The sequence below is a fragment of the Triplophysa rosa genome, linkage group LG24 (assembly GCF_024868665.1).
Source record: "Triplophysa rosa linkage group LG24, Trosa_1v2, whole genome shotgun sequence".
Lineage (NCBI taxonomy): Eukaryota > Metazoa > Chordata > Actinopteri > Cypriniformes > Nemacheilidae > Triplophysa > Triplophysa rosa.
In genome coordinates, this window is record NC_079913.1 from 7,305,669 (window position 1) to 7,330,318 (window position 24,650).

General features: G+C 38.9%; 1 protein-coding gene across 1 annotated transcript in view; it reads left to right on the plus strand.

Moving 5' to 3' along the window:
• exoc4 (exocyst complex component 4) overlaps positions 1-24,650 on the plus strand; it is a 102,907-nt gene that overhangs the window by 11,207 nt on the left and 67,050 nt on the right. Inside the window, exons 6-9 of the mRNA XM_057324160.1 lie at positions 404-641; positions 3,634-3,808; positions 13,809-13,954; positions 15,133-15,221. Of these exons, the coding sequence (XP_057180143.1) occupies positions 404-641; positions 3,634-3,808; positions 13,809-13,954; positions 15,133-15,221 (648 nt within the window). The remainder of the gene's footprint in view (positions 1-403; positions 642-3,633; positions 3,809-13,808; positions 13,955-15,132; positions 15,222-24,650) is intronic.

A 24,650-nucleotide genomic window follows, 5' to 3' on the forward strand; every position in this document is an offset into this window, starting at 1 on the left:
TATTTTTAAAATGCCAGCAGTGTTTCAAACAAGTATTTTTTTGGTTTTAAAAACGGCTATATACTGTACTGGTGTAGTTTGTTGTGGTGTTACATTGTAATAACTATGTAATAACCATGTAACGAGTAGAATTAGCTCCTTCTGGTTATCTGCTTAAATAACACTTAATGATAAATTAATGAATGGTGCTACATTATATAATGCTTCTTTTATAATGTACTTTCAAGTCATAAATAAGTACCCATAAATACCCAATCATAAATAAGATGATCAGGAATGTATGACTAAGGCCGTATGTAGGCTATATCTTAACCATTGTATCATTTGTATAATATAATTCCATGCTTGTTGCCATTGTTGCAGTTGTGAAAGTTTTATTGACAGAGTTTGTGTATTTGTTCAGTGCGCGAGCTCCAGGAAATGAGAGAGCAGCTAGATGTGGACCCGGAGGAAAACAGTGCTGAGTTCATGGGGATCCTGATCAAAGCTCTAGCCAAACTCAAGAAGATCCCCGAGACCATTAAAGCCATCATGGAGCGTCTCGAACCCGAGCTCAAGCAGATCCTCAAGAGATCCACCACTCAGATCGCAGACCACGCCTACCAGAGAGGAGAGAGCCTGGCACAGGACAACCAGCCCAGGTAACAGCCTGTACAGATGTATTGGGCATCGATCACAGCATTTATAGTTAGCTTCATGATTCCCACAATCACACAATCATAAAAACCTAAATAGAACGTAAATAGGTTTGAGTTCGATTAAACAATGTAAGAAATAACAGCAACCAGCGACAGTCACTTTAGGCAGTTTTTTAAACGAACCACTTCTTTGAAGCATTTGTCCAAAGTGTGATTGGTTTCCATTGTTTTCTGTCTCTCGCCCATTCTACCCTCTCTCTCTTTACCCAGTGATGACTGGCTGGATCAATGCTCTCATCTCTCATGTGGCATTCATACCTCCCTCATTTCCAGAAACTGTGTAATCCATAAAAGTGCTCTGCAGCCGGTGTCTGCCTAAGCATCGGCTTTAACGTAGAAAAACAAAAGCAGGGGAAGAAAAGACAGATAATGAAGGCTCTTAAGCAAACGTTCCTTACCCAAGGCATAAATGAACTCTCCATCGTTTATTTTTCTGCAGCCGGTTAATGTTTGCCCTCTGCTTCTCTCTCTAGTGTGAGCTTTGGCGCTAAGAGCGTATCCGCCGACTTTTGATTGCGTGCTTTTAATGAAATAAATTGAGCTTTTCTTTGGAAAGCGCCGAGTATTATGCGGGAAACTTTGGTCATTTAAATGAAATCTCCATTGTTCGCGAGCTCATTTGCAAAGTGGTTTCGTGTGCATGCGTGTGCTTCATCCGACAATCCTTTTAAAACAAATGTAATAATATATCACAAGATATATTTTCTTAACACTTATAGTAATTCATTTTGATTTTGATTCAGTTTTCTGTTAAAGAATTTTCCATTTTCCACTCTCTGGGTCTTTTGCAAATACTGTATGTGTTTGGTCGCTTTGAAATGCCCAGCGGTTTCTCCAGCTCCGCTCACACCGGTTTATGGTTTTGCTGTCGTGTCAATTATAGTTTTTTACTTTCTCGTCCTTCAATAACAGCCTCTTTGCAAAGCCTGCATTACATTCTGACAGGTGCTCAAAACAGTGTGCTCTGAAATGCATCACACAAACTGTTCAGTCTGAATACACAAAAAAGATCAGGCTGAATAAATCAGAGACTGTTTAAGATAAATATAAAAGCTGAGATGCTTGTTTTTTACATTGCAGGTGCCATACAGATGCAAAATTAGTTGAACTCTTCTTTCCTTTTTTTAAATTTTTTCTGTTGTTTAAGAATAATATAATTAATTCTACTTTCTTTTAATTGCATAAGGCCAAGTTTCTGAACACCCAATAGTGATCACTGATGTGCAAATATGGTCACTTGTTGATGCATCATTGTGATGTCACAGAAGTATATTAAATGTTTGTTTTTCAGAACAGTGATGTTGTTTTGAAGTTTATTTTAATAGCATGTCAAGATCAGGTAAAATTCGATTTTTCATATAACACCACCTTCGCCTGGACTTCTCATAACTGAAAACATTCAAATGACCCGAGTAAAAATAAATGCTTGTTCTTAACCATAGAGAAATTTCAATGTTTTACCTCGATGTGTCTGTGATGATGTGGGGTTGAGGTAGGGCTCTGTTTCTATGGAAACCTCAACAGAAAGAGGAAGTCGCTATTGCGTTAGAGTTCACTAAAGCAATAAGCCCCAAGAAGCAGTGGGTTACAGTGCATTTTATAACAGCTAAGGGCGTTGTGGCACGACGCGAAGCGGAGTGCCTAAAACCCCGTAGTTGTTATAAAGTGCACTGTAACCCACTGCTTCGCGGGGCTTATTGCTTTTATAAAACGGTTATTCCATATGCTTAGCAAGGTTTCATAAAATAAAGTAAATAAAATAATATTTAGGCTATGTGGTGCGGTCAGCCGTTATATATTGAGGTATTTTATAACGACTTAGAACTCCGCTCAGCCAATCAGAATCAAGGACCAGAACTGACCGTTTTATAAATTGGAATGTGTACCCTTATGTGTATGTTTGAAAATGATAAACAATCTAAGGTGACACAGAAAAGCTGTGTTTGTTGCTTTACAGTGTGATGCTATGCTGTTTTATGGATTATCTGTCATGTAAAATGCTCCTTTTATCTGATGTATGTAAACATCCTTTTTGTGTTAGGAGACTCCAGTCCTAATCCTAATGTGAAAGAAAACACATTGTTTCAACCTGTATCATGTTTGTTTCGTCGTCTGCCTGTTTTTCATCTCCAAAGTCTCCTAAAGGTGCAGATGACTTAAAAATGAAAATTATATTTCTACCTTTGTGTTGTTCCAAACCCCCGCATTCTTATTTCTTACCTTAGATGTCAGGTGCAGGAATCAAGGAATTGGTTAATCCAGGTTACCGATCCATTCACCAACAGCTCACTGGCTGACCAAACATTTTGGTTGAATAAATAATGACAGGATTGTAATTTTTAATACCTTGCATGTCAAGCTGTCATCGCCCACCTCTTCCTTACACCTACCCAGATTTTTCCTCCGCCTCATTCTCATTTTACTGGGACGAATGAGTAAACTCAAGAAGAGTTAGACAGCTGTGGGTCTTCCTAGTGGACCCGGAGAGTTTGACAGATGCTGCTAATTGTTGTCAGTGAACAGCTGGCACTGCCCAACGGGGAGATTCTGTCAACACCCTGCTGGTGTCATGTTCATTAGAAATGGAGAATGGACCACTTTTTGGCTCAGTTTAGGTGATGCTAGGGATTTCCAAGAGCCAAACTCGCTGCGATAATAGAGTTCGTCTCGGGAATGTAGATGTTGTGTTTTTCTTAGCTGTGTGGGTTTAGATTATGCTCAGACTGTTGTTTGTGTAGGAGCTGCGGAAATGGATTTTCACGTTGATGGACGAAACCGTCATTTGATTTCATTTATTCATACTCTAACTTCATCATTCATTCAAGCCTCACACGTCTAACTCGGTGCTGACGTAAAACAAAAGCCATTATTCTTACTTAAGACGTATTACTCTCTCTCTCTCTCTCTCTCTCTCTCTCTCTCTCGCCCTCTTCAGGTTGCTGCTGGAACTGCTGGAGCTGTTGTTTGATAAGTTAAACGCAGTGGCCCAGGCTCACAGCGTGGTTCTGAGACACCTGCAGCAGATTGTGGTCTCTCCCAGCGGAGCCCACGAGGGAATCAAACTTTACGAGCATGCTGATGTCTATGCCAAGATCCAAACGGTTCTACAGGTCAGTCCCTCCCTGCACACTCATTCATTAGATCGGATGATAAATCTGGAACCGGATTAGCAGTGAAACGTATGCAAAATGTTAAAGTAGATATTGCCTCAGGCACTAGCTTTATTAATGATACTTGCTAATGTGAGCATTACTGTGGCTATAGCTCATACCTGCTTAACTTCAATATTAAACTTTGACTCATCCCGTGCCAGGCATAAATGATAAGGCAGATCATGCGTGTTAAGGAGAGGTGAGAGATTACCTTTCGAAGTGGCAAAAAAATACAGTTTTCAATAATACAGCAGGTGGAACATCCTGTGCTGAAAGGCATTTTGAGCAAATTAGCAAGTACAAAACTTGTAGCAGCTTGTAGCACAGGTGATCAAAACCTATAATTAAAATAATCTTTAAAATTTATGATGTGAAAAATTATGTTATTCTGGTGATGATATGAAACTTTTTTGCACATGTGTGCCCCTGGATAATATCCCGAAAGCCTGGCTTATTTAAACTGCCCTGTATATACTGTATAAAAGGATCAAGAAATTCTGCCCGTGGACTATTCAGATTTATAACAAAAGTTTTTAAAGCAACTAATAATCATTTAAAACTAAAATGTAACTAACTAAAGTTATAAGACTGTTATTTCAACTGTGGAATAAACAGGAGCTGTCTTTATTGTGTCTCTCCTTGAAGACATTATACGGTAGGTACAGAGAAAATGTGAGGCTGAAGTTTTTTGAATAATCTATGTTTGCTCATCCCAAGTGTTGTGTTTAATTGGAGTGTGTTAATTGAAAAGTGACATTTAGTGTGCGTTTACTTTGCATGCAAGCATATGTGTTTTTGGCAGGTGTGTGTGACTGATGGGTCGGTAGGATTACCAGCTGTTCATGTAACCTTTGAGAATCTCTCAGGAGATTGAGTAGTCCAGTGTTGAGTATTTGTTTGTGTTGGAAACGTGGCCCTGGAAATTTTGCTTCAGGTTAATGTCTTTTGTGACTGTATGTTTACATTTCTTTCATTGGGTTTTAATTCATATTTGTCTTAGTGTTTCATTCTGGGCTGTGAAGGACAAAAGAAACAAATATGATCCTTTTCAGATGTTCTGGATTCATTTTCCAGTTGACATACGTTCACAATGCTATCTTGATTTTTCTTGTATCTTTGTGTATAATTTAGAAACTATTACAATTAATTGCATGAGTTACTGTACAGTATACCATTTAAAGGGGATATAGTGAAAAATGTAGTTTTCTTTTGAAGTCATTGGAATTGATCTGAAATGTGATAATCTTCTGAATATAAACTTATTCACAACTCAGTGATGATTCTATCACAGTGTATTACAGGACTTGTGATGAAGCTATTTTTGAAGGCTATTGCAGCACCAACTACATTGGACATAACAGCTAATGTTTATGTAAAACAATAGAGATTTTGCTTCATTGCAGATACATTGGCCAAACTTGTAAGCGAACCACGAGGACAAAAAAGGAGAGAAACAAAAAAAGATTTTGTTGTTGTTGACAAACACTGTCTGTCCAATCAGTCTCTTTAGCATTTTGGCACACATGGAACAAACAGGCCATGTTAAGTTCATTAAGTGAAGTGAAGTGAAAGTGACCTATTAGTCAGATATGGTGACCCATACCCGAAATGTGACCTCTGCATTTAACCCATCCAGAGAGTAGTGAACACACGCACAGCAAGTCGTGAACACACGTACACCCGGAGCAGTGGGCAGCTTTCACTGCAGCGCCCGGGGAGCAAGTAAGGGGTAAGGTGCCTTGCTCAAGGGCACCTCAGTCGTTACCCGCCGGCCCTGGGAATCGAACCGGCAACCTTCTTAATTTCGCAGAACACAAAAGAAGATATTTTGAAGAATGTTGTTTGCCATACAATGGCGGTATCCATTCACTTCTATTGTATGGACACAAACTAATGCAAGTCAATGGGTACCACCCTTGTTCGGTTACCGACATTCTTCAAAACATCTTCTTTTGTGTTCTGCAGAAGAAAGAAAGTCATACAGGTTTAATATGACAAGAGGGTGAGTAAATGATGACAGAATTTTCATTTTTTGGTGAACTATCCCTTTAAGACATTGAATAATCTTAAATGATATTGCCATTATACCATCTTTATCTTGCTTCATGTGTGCTCAATACATCGTTTTCCTCCCTGTCGATATCTGCATTAGAGAGCATCCAGTAGTGCAGACAGACAGGAATCACGAGTGAGTGCCAAGAGGGTAGCGTCTGTGCAGCCGGGGAACAAGTAAATGGGTTTGTCATCACTCCATCAAATAGGGCGAAAAGGCAGACTCTGACCTTGTACTTTCATTCTTTCATTTTGTTCTTCTCTTTTTTTCTTCTATCAAAGCGGTCTGCAGAGAGCAGTAACACAAGAACAAGCTCGCCTCTGCCTGTTGCTAAGGCCCCGCTGAGCACTTTGCAGACCTTAAGTAGCGAGTCGCATCTTTCCTAGAAAAGACTACATGAGTCAAAATACGCATTTGACTTCTGTGATGAGGGTTTGATGGTGTGCGGGTGTACTGCTTTTTCCCACATTTCCCACAGTCTCCCACATTTCAGTTACATTAGCAACAGAGACATTACTTTTTATTTTGACTTGCTTGTAGATATAAAGAGAGAGAACTCGATTTTTAAATGAGAGAAATTAAGTATTTGGGTACAACATGATCTAGTAAATGATTAAGATTTTCGCATGAATGGAGACCGTCCCCTCAAGACAAATGTAAATACTAGGTCACATTTCCATCGTGTTTATTTTCAACACCTAAAATTGAGTCCTATTGTTTTTAGTCCTGGCAGATCGTATTAATACTTCAAGGAAAATGTACGAATGAATAATCGGATGGTCAAAACAACGTTTTAGAGAATCTCAGTCATTAACTAAAGTCTAAAACTGTGCTATAGGGTAAAGATTTTGTTAATAAAGGAAAAAATGTTTCTACTGCAGTATCTTCTGGCTCCGATGAAATTGATGATGTTAAGTCTTCAGTGCGTTTCCGTGCCAAGCAGGCTGGTTGCCAGGGGCTGCATGGTCTCCCGTGGTCATGGTGTGAGATAATGTAAGCTTGATTAGAATCCTCATTAAGGGAGAGATGTTCTTTGCCATTCGTGTTTTTATCCTTTTTCTAAAGCCTGGTTTGATCCCTGGCGTTTTCTTGACTTCACCTGGGTGTGTTTGCAGTAAACATCATTATGGCTTTTTTCCTTCTTTCATCTGGTTTGTCGTCTTTTTTTTTGTCTCATTTTACTTTTCGTTTTGCTTTAATGTACTTTTCGTCTATTTTCTTTTCTTTGTTCCTTGTCTTTTTCGTATTCCTTTCCTGTCTCAGTCTTCATAAGGTTCTTCGCTGTGCTCCCATGCATGTTCAGTCTCAGGTGAGAATGAGGGTCCCAATGTGATCTGCACATCCTGATGTTCTTAATGTCACTTGCCAGGTTGTCTTTCTTTGGTGTAACCTCTTGTTCTCTTTTAAGTGCGACCTCTGTATCACTCTTTCTCTTTCTTTTTGTCTGTCTTAATGCTGAACTTTTGCTCCCTAGTTTCTCTGTTCCTGAGAGAATCACATTGACCTTTCCATTACACGGAAAACATGAAGGCTCTGGATAGACAGAACTGGAAGATGTGTTATAATATTTAGCTGACTTTGTAGCTCAGGTGAGGCAGCTGAACAAAAGTTTGTAAGCGTTTTATTTTTGGTCTTGGAAACCTAGTTTCTAAAAGAGCATTTTATTTATTCTCATGACATCTGTTTTTTTCATCTCTGTTCTTTTCAGAGGTTTTAGTGGTGTACGGAGTAAATAGATATTAATTTTCTCAAGTGGCCTTTGACTGTATTTTTGTCACTGACGGATCAATCCCTGATGTGTCTTACATCGTTCTGCTTCTTCAAATTGGAAACACAATACTACAATTCGAAGAATGTATCTTATCTTTTTTATCTTAGTATGCAAAGACGACTTTGTATAAGTAATTTGTAGCTTGATTCACCTATAAAAATATAAATGCTTTGTTTGTAAGAGCCTTCCAACCAGCCTGTCACACCAATGTTGGGCTATATTGAAATGATATAAAATATAAAATTATATAAAAATATAAATCAAATTAGTTGTGTTACCAAACGTTTGAATTCAACACGTACTCCTTGCCAAGTTCTCATTCGGATGTCCCAATACCTACATTTGTCATCAAAGATCAATAAGACTTCCCATGCCACCATAAAACGACAAAACTGATCATGCTTGTTGTAACCATGCCCTTCCCATAGACCGAGCGTGGAATCATGGGTTAGAGGATGAAGGGAATGAGAAAGGAAATTACAAACTTTCCACTTTGACAACTTATTTAGATTTAGTGGGAGCCACACAACCTCGGAGTAATTGGATTATATAGCGTTAGTGAGGCGTTTCATGCCCTGACAGTGATTGGTCTGGCAGCGGAGGGAGAACCAAAGTGCTTCTGTTTTATGTCGGCGAGATAGACAAACACGGCCTCTAAATGAGCGGTTGTGTACCGGCCTAAATGATCTATTGTAACCGGCCACGGCCCAGCGTATCGCCTTTAGTGGATTTAAAAGGCTTCAACCACAGGGTTAATGATCATAACAGTGAGCAGTTCATTTCCATGTTTTAAAGCCCAGCGCTCTTTTTTTACCCCAGGCTTTATGGTCCAGACACGCTGTTGTTTTGAAAAGCGTCTCTCTTATGTTCATTAATTAGAGCAGTAATTATGCATTCTTTTGTGATGTGTGTCTTTGTAATAGCTGGGCCTGTAGCGGACCATACGGAGTATTGCTAACTGCAAGTCTAATGAAGTCTTAATGAGATGTTGCGAGCGTTGACCTCAATGTGCGGCACGCCATGTCTGCGTTGAAGTGGAATACCTGGAGTAATGCTCATTGCAGGTTGAGGTGAAGCGATGGTTTTAAATCAATAGATGTCACAGTGTATTATTGATGAGGTCTTCTGGGGTTTTTAGAGATTACTGGCTGTCTGGTGGGAGAGGGTTGTTTGTCTGTCCTTCATTTTGAAAGCTCATCTATTGTATTCATTGTAAAAACCTCTAAGATATTAGAGTTGTTAGCTTTGTAAGTGAATGCGAATGTGCAAAGTGACCCTTTTTTATTTTACATTTCTTTCAGTTCTCTCATGAAGATGTGATGGCTTCAGAAAACGTAAAATATAGCACGTATGTTTTACAGACAATATTTTAGGGGTGTCCTCGACTAAGAATTTACATAGTCGAATCAGAATTGTCACGACTTGCCTATAGTCGACTGATAGTCGAATCGCACGCGCGAGCGCATGTGAGTTATGACCAGGTGGTTATAACAAAGGTACAGCACAAAGTGCAGCGCAACATTGATGCACCAAAAAACAATCGAACATTAATTTACAGAATTTGTTAAGAACAGAATATACCTTTATAATAAATAAAAATACGAAATAAGCCAGATTCACAATGTGCAAAATAAATGGAAAATGCAGGGGAACATATATTCAAAACACAAGCCACACATAGTAAAATAAATGGACATTTTCCTTAAACATTGCATAACAATGCTGTGCCACTTACTAGACCAGATCTCGCCTCAAAACTATTTTCAAAAGTACTCGATAATAATGAATATTTTTTTACAAACAGGAGCACGTTCATTACCAATGAACTACCAATAAAGTTACTTTATTTACCGCATGTAAAGGAGAAATGCAATAAAGCATCGTACCATTTAAACAGTCAAAAAGTCCCTTTTCACCTTTTTTTCCTGCGCACTCTTTCTCCGTCCTTTATTGTAAAAAGAGGATTTGTGCCAGCTCAGGTTTTTGCAACATAAAATCATATGTATTAACCATACATGAAACTTAAATAATAACCTAAACCGTGTAAATGTAATGTTAAATAACCAACGAAATACATACTGTAGGTCATTTTTTGATGCAAGACCGATGACTTAAGAACAACTCACAAAATTCTTCTATTAATTCGCCTTCTCCACTCACCATAAGATGCTAAAAATACCCCCAAAACATCTCCCACGAGACGGTTGTGATGACATTCCGATTAATTTGTAGGCATAAGGAGGCTGAAATCTGATGAAATGACATGCCAGAATTTAGGCTGAAGACAAGAAAGAGTTTAATCAGGTTTTTAATCAACATGTCATTTTCTCTTTCCGCCGGAGGTGTCATATTAACATATTACCTGGGCTGGACGCATCAGAGATGCTGCTTAATAAATAGCATCAAATTTTGCATCACAGCTATGATCTGTCAGGTATTGTAAATATGCTGTTGGTATTGGTGTGATTCTGTTGTTTGCCTCTCTATTTGTATTTGTTTCAAATACCGCTATGTTTTTGTGTTTGCAATACTATGAATAATGGTAATGTATCCATAGCATCAGAATCTTGGTATCAAAGTGACCATCTCCTCCATTCTTATCATGATTCTTTTGCTGGTCAGGTCTGACGTTTTTAATTGCAGCCTTGAAGTAAAATGAAACACAAATACAAGTTTGCCGCTTTCTGTCTGGTGTGCTAAAGCTCTGAAGGTCAGGTATTGCGGCAGAATTTCTTAAAAAACACTTAGTCATGTTTTGGCGTCGCTCTTGGAAGAAGCTGTTGAAAAAGAGGAAAGAGCTTTTCTCTTCTAGTCTCAGGAGGGGCCTGACGAGAGGCAATGAGCCTTGTTTATTTCCCTTGTTTCTTAAAGCACTCAACAAACATCTATCATCAGCGAGCAGGTGCTCACCTGCACATCCTTCAGTGATGTTTTTCTTCTTTAATTAGCATGACTTGCTGGCTAATAGAGGGGATGAGTGCTGTTTTTCAGTGTTCATTAAATTAAGAACCCGTCCTTAAAGATAAGGGGCTGATTTTGCAAATCCCAGATTTTTTGTCTTACAGTATATATTGCTGGCATGCTTTAAACGTTGACAAATTTGACTTGTGCAATTCTAGCGTTATGGATGTGACATTTTGCGTTTTGGATGTGACATAAAAACACTCAGAGAATGTATTTGTGAACCATTTGTTTATGTTACTAAACCCCTGTTAATAGAGTCTAAACATCAGGAAAATATCCATCTATGCACAAGTTTTTCTATTTTAATTAAGGGAAATAAACATGGGTTATGGATGTGACAAAAAGGACACCGTTTTTGGGAGACGACAAACTTTTTTTGTGCAAATTAAAATGCACAATGAAGCAAATATACCCAACAAATGGAGAAGGGATGCCTTTTTGTAGAACATAAAATATACTTCATTTTAATTTTCATGTGCCAATTTATGAGGAATATGTAGCATACTGTTATGGATGTGACAATCCTGAAAATGGCACTTACCTGACTATGAAAAATCATGCACTAAAAATAAAACAAATGCTTTAAAAACTTGAAGAGAGACCTCACATGGGTATTTGAAACACCAAATGTTAATATCTGTGCTGTTAGTATAGTCAAAACTTTTAGTAAAAACAAGATTTTTTGGTACTGGGATGTACTGGCTAACACAAATGCATTCATGAACATCACAAATCCAGCCGGTACAGTACAGTACACCGTGTTTATTATCTGGTGTGAAAAGCTATTTGCTGTTTCTCACAAGCTCTTGTTTCCCAAGCCCATTTTCAGTCTAGTCTTTACTTGGAAGAGGCCATGAATATAGATTTTTTTCTTCCACCTCTGTCAAAGCGTGTCTTTAAGGCCTCTGATAAGGAAAGGGCTTGTGCAATGAACATCCGGAAATGGAATTATCCAGAGAGTCCGTCACAGCTGCTTTTTTATTGTTTTGTCCTTACTTTTCCCTCAAAGAAAGGTTATTTTTAACACAGTAAAACCTTTCATGCATAGTTCCACATCTCTTTTAAAGCACTACTACATATAAAAAATAACTCGTTGGTAAAAAATACAGACAACCTCATATATTTCGTTTATCTAAGGTTGCTTGCACAAAAGAACCTCCCCGATCAGCACGTCAGGAGTTCTTTTTTCTTTACATGAAGACACTTAAATTACCTGCCATGTGGCATCGCAGACTGCTTAGACTTCATAGTAATGTGAAACAGGTTTATTGTTAGTGTATGTCCATCCATGGGCGGCATAAATCATAAGTGGGCCGCTCCTTTGTCTCTTTTGACGCGGTGCTTTTAGATGTTTCTGCTGGAGCGCAGCAGTTTGTTCTTTGCCAGACTCATTTAACAGTTCTTTGTAATGTTGACGAAGCTGTTTCTGTTTCCACCTACTTGTTCTCTGTTTAAAATGGACATAGCAGCACTCCTGCCCAAGCTGGGTCTGTGTTGTTACCAAAAAATGAAGGCTGTTCTAATAAGCTGCATTATAATGAGAGGAAGGCACCTCTGATGAGGCGCTCGGGCGGTTTGGTGAAGGTGACCTTCTTCCCGCTTGTGCTGGTGCTTTAATGGGTTCTTCAACTTTTCTTCCTTTTACAATGTTGCTTTCTCCTAAATGTTTGCAATGAATGTTTGCATGCACTTGTTTATACTGTATTTGCTTGCCAAACCATTCCACATAAGAAGATCAGCACTGTTGATACCTATGGCAGATTTCTTTAACGTTTTACAGTTCAGTTCAATGTCGTTCAAATTCAATTTTAACAAACACTATTTTTAGTCAAAAATAAAAATATCATACTTAAATATAATATATTTTTCAATAAAAAGTAAGTAGGTTGTCATGGAAATTTGGAGCTCATGTTCATTTGTGCTATTTAATTAAAAAATGAAGTTTATTTCATCTTACTCATGTTTGTCATTCCAAACCTGTATGACTTTCTTTTTTTCTCTGCAGAACACAAAAGATATTTTGAAGAACATTGGTAACCAAACACCATTGCCCCCCATTGACGTTCATTGTATGGACACAAAACCACTCAGACATTTCTCAAAATATCTTCTTTCGTGTTCCACGGAAGAAAGAGTCATATACATGGTTTGAAAGACACGAGGATGAATAAATTATATCAGAAATTTTGATTCTCCATGTAATCTTCTCCATTTTCATTTTTCTCTTCCTTTGTTTACGGTTTTCACCGTGTCTTTCTCTTTCTTGCTCCCTTCATCATCCTCTGTTCATAATTGCCTTAAAATTTCCATGTTCCTCTCTCCGAGGTCACTGAAGGGGGTCCAGACTCCTTCATCAGGCAGATGTTGGCATTTAATTAAGTCGGGGGTCTACATACGATACCCGCTCATCTGATCACTGGGTCTGATGGGCATTAGTAATTAATAATCTGACAGGAATGTAACAGGCTGGTGGGATTGGGCTCGTCTCTAGGCTGAGGAATGAATGTAAGTGAGGCTTACCCTCCTCTCTCAGTCGATTCCCTTCTTATCTCCTTTTAATTATGCCATTATCAGTCGGATGTATTTCCATCTGTCCTTTCCTACTTCCATCTCTGCTCTGTACGGTTTTGCGGCTGAGGTTTCGAAGGCAAATTGCTCCTCCAAATTATGGAACACTTGGAAAATGGGTGGCTAATTTGTGAAAAAGTTAGCGCAAACTTCTTGTTCTGTCCCTTTGCAGCTGTTGGGGAAGCCCGTTAATGGTTATGGATGGTGCTGAATGGGATATTCATGAACTCGGATGTGCTGTTTTAATCAAAGTTAATAGGATTTCGCTGGCGGACACGGCGAACGTTTGAAGTTACACAGACAGGTTGGAAATATGGGCCCGAGACAGACCTAGAAACAGATTAGTTTCGACTGACTGATGCAGTTCAGACATTGTAGACCAGATTACTTTTGTTTATAAAGTGCAGGGCTGCAAGGAAAAGTGCTGGAGAACCACAGATGCACAAATGAACTGATTATCACGGCATGTGTAGTGGAACAGTTCTGCCAAGTAAGAAGCTTCAAAAACTGGCCTGCGTGTGGTTAGGGATTTCATTTAGCGCATGTCTTGAATGAACAATCAAATATTGTGTCAGTCAGAACCTGCGGATGTGCTTTTTCAGGTGCTGCTAATGGACTACCTGGATGTCAAAAACACCCGTAGCGCTGCTGAACCATCTGCCCAGCTGTCCTACGCCAGCACTGGTGGAGACTTCGGTGCGTTTTTCGCCAAGAAGAAACCTGTCCGACCCAAACAGTCTTTGTTCAAGTAAGTGTGTTCGTGCAGGTTTATTTCAGTGTTTTTCACATTAGCAGCACAAATCAAAACTTGGATCAACTACGGAGACTCTAATATCTCTATTAACACAAGGCAAAAGAAATGATATTGTCTATAAATAAATATTGCTGCTGTCCTTCTGAAACCCGGTATCTCCATAATTTGTTATTTTTATCTTTTGAAATGAATCGTTATTATTACTCACCCTTTATGTTTGTCCCCGGGATTTGCAAATATGTAACCTATAAAAAGTGTTAAAAAGTGCTTTTCAACTTTGACAACACTGTTTGCAATCATTTAAAAAAGTACAGTGTTTTTTCCATTTCCTGAAAAACAGCAAATTTGGACATACAAGGTTTCAGAAGGACAGAGAATAGGTGTATATAAGAATACAATTGTATATAATGAACTTTAAGGATATATGGTTATAATAATTAATACATATCTACAGAAATCAGTAAGTTATTAAGTTTACCAAAGCTATGAACTAACCTGAAAATGAAGTTGGAAATGAAAATAATGAAAATAATAATTTAGTCATGGTCATGGCAATCAAATTTGTTATTATCTGTGAAGATCTGTGTAAAAATGATATTTTTTTATTAAATAGTTCTATACAATATATATATATACAGTATCTCAGAAGTAAGTACACCCCTCACATTTTTGTAAATATGTTGTTATATCTTTTCATGTGACAACACTGAAGAAATGAAACTTGGCTACAATGTAAAGTAGTGAGTAAAGTATATGACGTTGGCAATCTTCTTATAGCCTAGGCCATCTTTATGTAGAGCAACAATTCTTTTTTCAATTTTTTCATTTATAATAAATGCATAAAATAAAATAAATGTGAATAAATAATATTAATAAAAAATCATAAATAATGCTTAGTAATTACTTAAGTCTACAGTAATAGTTACAGAAAATGCTCTATATGTAATGAACATTCCGGACCTTCTTAGTTTTGTTCAATATGGCGCACTGATCTGTTTGTCAACATGCACAGGAAAACTTTAGATGACACACTCAAGTAGTCAAGGTTAAGTGGTCTGATCAAGTAAAACTGTTTTCACCTTTCACTTGTGTTTACGTCCTTCAGGTATAATACATTAAAAGTTAACAAAAATACCAGAGCCCTTGACCTTTGACCCTCCTTTCTTTCACAGGTTTGAGTCTTCCTCCCACGCCATCAGCATGAGCGCGTACCTGCGAGAGCAGCGCCGGGAACTCTACAGCAAGAGCGGGGAGCTGCAAGGTGAGCGAGGGGTCAGCGGGGGAGTTAAACGGAGGGGCTGGAGAGTAAAGTGAGGGGGGAGTGCAGGGGACACCAGGTGCAGTGTGAATAGGACAGAAGACAAGAATATCGGGATGATGGAGACCAAGCCCCGAAGCCATCCGGGGTGAAGAGTCGCTTAGCTATGTATCATCCACCTGTTAGAGCTTTTCTCTCTTGTTCACTTCTACGCACACATACACACACACCAGGGCATCTCAGACTCGCTCTCTCTCTCCGAGCCTCTTCAGAATGACCTTGCAGTTTCAATCAGTGGTGCTTGACAGTTGTGTGCGCCTCCTTGTTTTTCTTTTCCTGTTTTTCTTCCTCGAGCAATTCCTGTGAGACACACAGTCTGTGAAATGATCGAGAGGGAGCACAAGGTGTTACGAACAGACGTTTGAAGGACACATAGAGGGAGAGCAAGGTGAGAGGCAGATGCTTCTCAGTGTTGAGAGGTGCATACAGGTTCTTCTTTTGAGTTGAGAGTAGAAGTTTTATACTTCAATATAAACCCGAACTTAGAAAAAAGATAATAAAAACAGCAATTTTTGATAAAGGATTTCGTGGCTCTGAACATAAACTCGCCCAAAAATAAAATAATGAAAATAATACATTTCAATTTCTGTTTAGCAGAAATCAAAAGCAGTCATTTTTTGGTATTTAAGTCTCTTACTGAGATGTGGTGACTTTGCACCAACTAAAATGTCTTTCACACATTGCTGCAGTCCCTTCCTGTGATGTTTCATTCGATAGTGCCAATCCGTCAAGTTCCGGACAGACAGGTAAAAGCGTTCAGATTAACTTGAGATAAGTGCGTAAATGGGCTTAGACTCTCACAGTCTTCTTTCAGATACTTCAGAAGTAAAAAAAAGGAAAATATTTCATTGGTTGAGCACATCGCACAAGATTTCTACTCTTCATTTGTGCCATCACAATACGGCCGCCCGGGCCCGTGTCTGCCGGCTGAAAGGACAGAAGGAGATTGAAGGGACGAAAACATTTAGGTGAAAATAGGCAAAATAGGTTGAATCGGCGGAGGAAGGGAGAGTTGAAATCCATTGTTTTCATTACCTGGGCAGAGGGACCATTCATGGATTTCTTATGCAATAAATGTGAAATATGACAATACGGATTGAAACCGACATAGAAATGTTTCTCCATTTATTCGTATTTATTAATCAAGTTTGCAGACGTTCAAAGGTGAAACACCACTGGAGATGTATGAGTTGACTGTAAAGAAGTCATTAAGCCTTAAATAAGCAACAGGTCTTGCAGTGAGTATAATGACTTCTCAGCGCACCTTCAGCGCTGCTGTTTAATGCCATTGACTGAAATAATAAGTCAAATGCAAACAGCCATTTAGTATAATGTCCAATCTGTTTGACATAAGCGAATCACAGCGAGGCTGAACCGTACAGATGTTTAGACATCTGTGCCTTTCCAGTGCAATACATTTGTCAGTGTGTGCATATTGTTAGTGTCAGTATGGTAGTAAATGCATAAAATGGTAACGTATCGCAACAAATTATACAAATATGTGTGACTGCGTGAGCAATGTCATGTGAAACGTGTCTTAGCCAGTGTGTGTGTATGCAGTCTTTATAAAACCACATAACTGCAACATATGAAGGCGGGACTCGATCCTGCATCATTTGTTTGAGCACCAAGGCTCTATTTGACTAAAGCACATAGCTGTGGAAGAAATTAAGAGACCATTCCAAAGTTTCATTTAATCAGTATGTCTAGATGTTTTGTGGCCATTCCAGTCCAGTGTCTGTTGAACTTCAACAACATCAAACCTCAGGAGTGATATAAAGTCATCCAACAGCAATGTGAAAGACTGACAGCATGACAAGACATGAAAGCTGTAATAAAAATCGAGGTTATCAAATAAAAAATATTTTTTGAACTTTTCCTAAATACCTGTACAAATATTACTGTTGTATCACTTAATAGTTAAGAAGAACTTGTTTTCTTTGTGGTGTTTGAGGTCTGAAGAAATACAGAGCATCTTTTCTGTTGTTTTGACCTGTTTCTTCAGTTTTCATTTTCTGCAAATAAATGCAAATAGAAACTTTTTATTTGAAATTTGGGAGAAATATTGTTAGGAGTTCACACAAAAAATGATTATTTTACCTGAACATATACCTAAAAAATAGTAAATTCAGAAAAAACGAAAAAGATGTTTTCCGTGACTGTATGATGTTTTACTTAAAATGTTTACTTTATTTTATACAAAGTACTTTTGGGACCACACTGCAGGGGTTGGAAACAATTTCAACACAGCCAGACGACCTGTATAACCTTCCTATTCTCTCCCTGGTTAAACTGATGTTTCAATAATCCCGACGCCGGGTAGACACGGGCTTCTTTGTGACTGTTACAAATATTGTATTAGATATTGCTTTCTGTTTCGGTATATAAAAGATTCAGGAATGACATTGCAATGTGATTCTTTTAAGTTCCTAGTGTTAGAAGTTCCTCATTCATCTTCTATATGTCCCATATCTATATCCATATCTATATCCTATGCATGTTGGGCAGGGATTATCACAAAGCAGGGAGATTTTTTCTCTTCTCTCTGGTGTTACATACAGGTATACAAATTGAGTTTTCACCTCCGGCTTTACAGCGGGAGGATGAGGGAAGGTCCTGTTTATGCATGATGCTGGTGTTCCCGAGAGAGAGAGATGGCATTGAGTGGCGGGGCTGTGGGTGGAGGAGAGCTGTTGTCTGTCGCTCTGAAGCACAATAGGGGTAGGATAGGTGCAAATGGAAAAATCCCTCACCAGTGGAGAGAGAAGGTGTGTATGTGGGTGTGTGTGAAAGCGTTTGTGAGTATATGTTAGATTTCTCCACGCTAATGAAAGTTGCTGTGTTTGCGGGTTGTGTCAGACTCGGTCTTTCCAATAAATGCTTTCTAGATCAAATACTACATTCTCACTAACACAACAAACTTTTCAATGAGAACTTTAAAAGTTTCCAAAGTCAGGGTGCTGAATTGGGATAAGTTTTTGTCTCTTTTATCCTAACAGAGACTAAATTCTGCTCTACAGATTTGACATTGCAGAGATATTTTACACAGCAGTTTGAATATATTCAAGGTTAGCAAGTCTTTTTTAAAAGAACATTTGTGATTTGGCCTTTGCGCTGTTCAAGGGTAACAAACTTCTGCTCTTCAACCATCAACATTTCACTGGAACTGACCTCGCTTCTTTGTTTCGTTCGGTAGTTTGTTCCTTCGGTAGTTCGTTCGGTAGTTCGTTCGTTCGTTTGGTAGTTTGTTGGTTTGTTCGTCCGGTAGTTCGTTAGTTAGTCCAGTCATCAGTTAGTTTGTTCGTTCATTCGCTTCTTTGTTCGTTCATTAGTTCTGTTGTTCCTTAGTCTGATTTTTCAAAATCTGTTTCTGTCTTTTACTTTCTGTTTTTATTTGTTTTTCTGTTTATATTTTTCGTTCATTCGTTAGTTAGTTCGGTAGTTAGTTAGTTCATTCGTTCATTCAATCGTTAGTTTGTCCGTTCATTTGCTTGTTTGATTGTTCATTTGTTCTGTCGTTCCTCAGATTTTTCTAATCTGTCTATCTGTATTTTTCTTCCTGTTTATATTGGTCTTTCTAGTTTGTTCGGTCGGTCGTTAGTTTATTCGTTTGTTTTGTCGTTCTTAAGTCTGTTTGTTTTCTGTCTTTTTCTTTCTATTTTTAATTTTGTTTCTTTGTTTTTATCTTTCTTTCTTTCAAAAATTATCCTCCGTGTATTGTCAAAGCATTTGCAGCTGGGCTAAGGACAAGTAGTGCAAATGTGTATAGTAAAAAGTAAGATGTAATAAAAATACTAAAATATAGAAATATATAAAAACCAATAAAAAAACTAAATATAAATATGTTGTAAACAAACAATTACCTTAATGTATTAACCATACATTTATTTAAGTAGATAATCTCCATCTGTTGGAAGCATCTCTCTCTCTCTCTCGCTCTCTCGCTCTCGCTCTCTCTCTCTCTCTCTCTCTCTCTCTCGCTCTCTCGCTCTCTCGCTCTCTCGCTCTCTCGCTCTCTCGCTCTCTCTCTCTCTCTCGCTCTCGCTCTCTCTCTCTCTCTCTCTCTCTCTCCTCTCTCTCTCTCTCTCTCTCTCTCTCTCTCTCTCTCTCTCTCTCTCTCTCTCTCTCTTCTTCCTCTTGACCTTTTATTTTTGTACATGTTGATTGGTGACACATCCTTTGTATTCAGCATTGGCATTTCTTAGCGTCTGTTTTAGAGCACCGGAGACGGTACGCAATCAGACATCCCTTCTTACAGTCACGGAGAGAGAGCGAAATGATGAGAGAGACAGACGCTGCAGGGAGCATTGTTAGGTGTGATTGTTGAAGAGGGACTTCACTGTTTGACACACAATCAAAGCACATATGATAGACAGAGACGAGAGAAACGGGAATGACAAGGAAAGGTCATGCGTCTGTTTTGAAATGGGACATCCAGACAAAACACACTTGAAAATACACCAGGACATAATAAAACCGATTGCTATGATAACTTTTGTTTCTTTACACATGCTTAAGGGAGAACTTGCAACTGTAATTTTGGTTATACTGACACCTAGTGGTGTGGATGGTACATTACGTCATGGTTTTCAATCAATGCCATTTTGGAAACGACAATGATTAATTTGTTCTGTGAATGATAGATGTTCTGTTAACAGGAAGGGTAGCTGTATTTGGCTGATCGTGCGATTTTAGTCATGATCAGTGTCATGTAAAATAAAACAACCCCATAGCTTCAATTCAGATTTCACTGAACATCACAAGAAGAAATAAAATGGCAATGTCCCTGTTCTCATTGCAGTGTGTGTGTGTACATTGAGCTTGATGATGTGTGTGTTAAATGAGGCTTGATGGAGCCCAGAGACCCAGAGAAGATGACACTCCAAACGCCACATGAGAGTAAAGCTCTTTAAATGCCTCTTTAGATGTGATTGCACGTGTATGTGCCCATATGTTTACGTTTGCTGAGAGAATAAGTGCAGAAAGTCATAAGATGTGTGCCTTGATACAATGTGTGCCTTGATCAGTTCTTATACAGCCGAGTTATCTTAATAAACGGATAGCTGCAGTCCTGATAGCCACAGATGCCGAAACATCACGGCCCCACCTGAAACAAAAGAGAGAGGAAGCGATGAGCAATTAAATTACTTCTTAACGCGGTTTTTTTTCTTTTCTTCCATTTCGCGCGATCCCTCGGCTCCTTATCCGCCACTCCAAATTGAATCCAAACAAATAGGAGAGGGCGCTTGTGCTGGACCGCCAGCTGTGGATCACTGGAAGAACACGGCAATGCACACTTCATGCTTATCAGTATCCATCCAGTGTTTCCAGTGTGTTGGAGTGCTGGTTGAGCCATTTGAACAGCCTCCTCTTGTTTTATTTTTGGGCAGCTTGTTGGTTGTTCATTAACAGTTTACCATGTTTTCCTCTTTTAAATTGCAGTTTGTTGTGCCAAGACTGTGATTGTTTATTGCTGTAAAGAACTCACTGGTTTTGAGATTGGGAAGTGCTTGATACATATTTTCTGTACATGATTTTGCATGTAATCCAAGTGCTCATTTGAAAATTTCTTGACCACGGATTTAGAAATTTGCAGGCTTTAAGTTACACGTAATGCTGAAATGTACACATGCGGTATACCTCTGACACCCAAGTCCTGGGACCCCGGGTCTCCATTCAGCTGCCACGCAGTCTAGTCGGATGCTTCACGTTCAATCTGTTTCCCAGTAATTTTATTGCAGAAGCTGATTAGGGTTGAAATGGCATTACGGCCCGTGATTGTGTTGTTTTTTTCGTTGGGGCCCAACTGTGATGAGTGGAGTCCTGAGGTGGATCTCATCACGGACACATTATTGAATTACTGCGGTGGTGAGATGAGATTGGCCTGTGATTGGATAAAATGGACTTGGAGGGTAATAACATATCAGTGGTGCTGTAGGTATTGGCGGGGAGGGGGGGGTCTCTTGCGTCTCTCTCTTCGTGAAATCAAGCTTGGGTTTTATGAGACAGGAAATGTGTAAATATTGCCTTTTTTTCCTTCGTGCGATAAGAAAATATAAACCGTCTCTCTTTGTGGCTCTTTTTACACGATGATTCCATATTTGAAGTGCTGAAGTGACGGAACGATCAGAGCGATCGGATTCAAACTTTATTTATATTTTTGAAGTTCTCTGGTCTGTCTAGGTTGTTGTCGCTGCTATCAGATGAGAGGGCAGACGCATGATTATAGGCTTTATCTGTGTGTGTGTGTGTGTGTGTGTGTGTGTGCGTCCGTGTTTCACAACCTGTGCTAATTTTAATCAGCGTGGCTGTCTCAGGCTTGTTTACCTTTCATTTGGGACCACCGTGAATGATGGAGAAATGGGTGGGGGGGGCTGTAGAGGGAGTGAAGGAGAGGACGGAGAACAAGGGTGATGATGATGACAATGTCTGAAGGAGTGGAACAGCATTTTAAACACGATCACAATCACTTACTCTGATTCTAAATCAGCAGAGCCTCAGAGGACATGAGAGACCCGTGTCAAATGTGATTTCTCTGTCCAATCACAATGAGACTCGACAAAGGTGACCAATGGGGAGAGAGAAAGAGAAAGGGCAGGTATGCAGACAAAAAAGGCTGTAAATCAGATTTTCACACTTGAAATTTGTAACCAAGTGTCATTTAAGTTCTGGGATAACATTGTTTTTGTGTTTTAACCAGTTTATACTCAAAGGGATAGTTCACCAAAAAATAAAAATTCTGTCATTATTTACATACCCTTATTTTAAAGGGGTCATATGGCACGAATACGTATTTTTCTGTGTCTTTGGTGTGTTATAAGTTGCCCATGCATGCATTAGACACGTAAAATTGCTCAAATTAAAGTGTGGGAACAAAAGATGCATTCTATCTAAAAGCGAATGCTCACCCAGACCTGCCTGAAACGCCTCGTGTAACCACACCCCCACAAATCTACGTCAGTTCGTGGGATGATTTGACTAAGACCGCCCAAATGTATACGCAAGTAAGATGGGCGTACCTGTCAGTACAATTGCTTTGGAACCTGATGTTCCAAATTTGGTAAGAAGCGTTACATTTCCGTCACACGCTTGCAGTATTCGACCAATCACTGCGCACTGGTTAACTGGCCAATCATAGCACACCTCGCTTTTCAGAGCGATGAGCTTTGTAAAAAATCTGCGCGTTTCAGAGAGGCGGGGCAAAGAGGAGATATAAACATGCACGGTATATGGAAAATACAGCGTTTTTTAACCTTAAATCGTGTATACACATTGCATTACATCTAAAACAAGCCGTGTCATATGACCCCTTTAAACCTGTATGACTTTAGAACACAAAAAAATATTTTGAAGAATGTTGGTTACCGAACAATGGCGGTACCCCTTCAAATCTATTGTATGGACACAAAACCAATGCAAGTCAATGGGCACCGCTGTTGTTTGATTACCAACATTCTTGAAAATATTTTATTTTGTGTTCTGCAGAAGAAGGGCGAATGAAATCAATTTGATAATCCACATGAATAAATTATGGCTTAATATTCTTAAAGCATATTTATATAATATTCATTTGACAGTTGTTTATTATGATGCTTTAATTTAGGGAAGTTAAGCCAGATACATTTATTCTTGTTTTCTCAAGTCCTCTAAATTTAAAATTTTTTTTCACACTTTATTGTCTTAAAATATTTCCTTAGACTTTGAAGCAAAGCACAGCTGTTCAGAATTACAAATTGTGAAAAGATGCTTTAAGCAGAATTAAAGGTGTATTTAGCTCAGGGTTTAAAAATGATGATTTATCCGTTATTAGTCATAGCATGAAAGAGACAAAAAGAAAAGCTGAATACTAACTTTTGCAGTGAGAAATGAGTTGAATGTGAAGGAGGAGCAAGAGCAAGAGAGATGAACTGGAGGATGTGTGCTATTATAGGAATAAGTGTGTGATTGGACGCGGAGGGGTTGACTTTACTTTCTCTTTTATAACTGAGTCAAATGAAGCACTAGCGATGGCTCAATAATCAGGGCTGTTCGATGGAGACCTGACCTATAGTTATTTTTAGGGAGCAGACGATTATGGTGGCTTAAATTAAGAACTCAACTTTACTTCCTCCACTTGTGTTTTTGACCTTGGGAGACATCTGCAGGTGGATAGTTACATGGTTGGATTTGCTTTTATTATTGTGCGCTAGCAACAATGTGACAATTTGTTAGACATAATTTGAAGTAATAGAAATAGAGAAGCATTTGACATGATCTTGACATGAGTTGTATTAGAATCTGCATCTCCTGAATGAGCATCCGAGCTCAACGTATCTTAGCTGTGCATCAAGCGTTGTTTTTGTCCAGGTGCCCTGATTCAAAGCTGTCAGCCCAGCTCTTAATTAAAAATTAATAAATTAAAACATCATATTCATCTTGAATGGGCACTGTGTCCGTTACGCAATCAATAATTCATCAAGCTAAATTTCCACAATTACATATTTATTTGATCATTTGTTTAATTGGCATATCAGTGCATTGTCAACAGTGGACTGAGCTCTTTTTTGTCCCGGACTGGAATATTGTCCCTTCAAATGAGTTTTAATAATAGAGGAGCCTCATCAGAAGCCAATCAGACACGAAGTCGTGGCAGACGAATTATAAGCAGGTCGACTGGGAAGTCATGAATTATTGAAAATATGCCTGATCTTTTTGGAGTTTGAGGTTTGTGCCTGACAGCACTGATTGGCCACACACATTTTAATTCACTCATCTTCATTTTATTTGTGAGACGAAACCTTGTAGCTGGTTTGGGGTTTGTAGTTTGTCCGTATTGATAACCACACCAAAAATATGTTTTTGTTTTGTTTGTATATGTAAGGTGTTTGGGTACCAAGTAATCAGTGTTCAATATTTGCATGAATGTTATTTCTGTATTAGGTGTTTTCGCGTACCTGTTAACCATGTCTGCCGCAGAACTGTGTTATACTGCAGTGGGATTGATTTTGCTGTTGATGTAGCAGGCACACACACACACACACACACACACACACACACACACACACACACACACACACACACACACACACACACACACACACACACACACAGTGCCAGGGTCAGAGTTGACTGTTTGAATTACACAAACACTCCTCCAATATTGATGCTTATTGGAAATTAGTAATCACAAAACTGTTGACGTTTATGTTGCCAGACACACTTTCTGCCTGCTTGCATGACCTCACTCATTGACATGCGTTCGTTCTTCAATAGCTTTGTCTCTTCCGTACACACACACACAGACACACGTGAATAGATCCATCGGGACGGCTGGTGTTAGTGAAGTCACAAGACGTTTCTGTACTGTGGATCCGAGCCGGGATGGAGTGCATC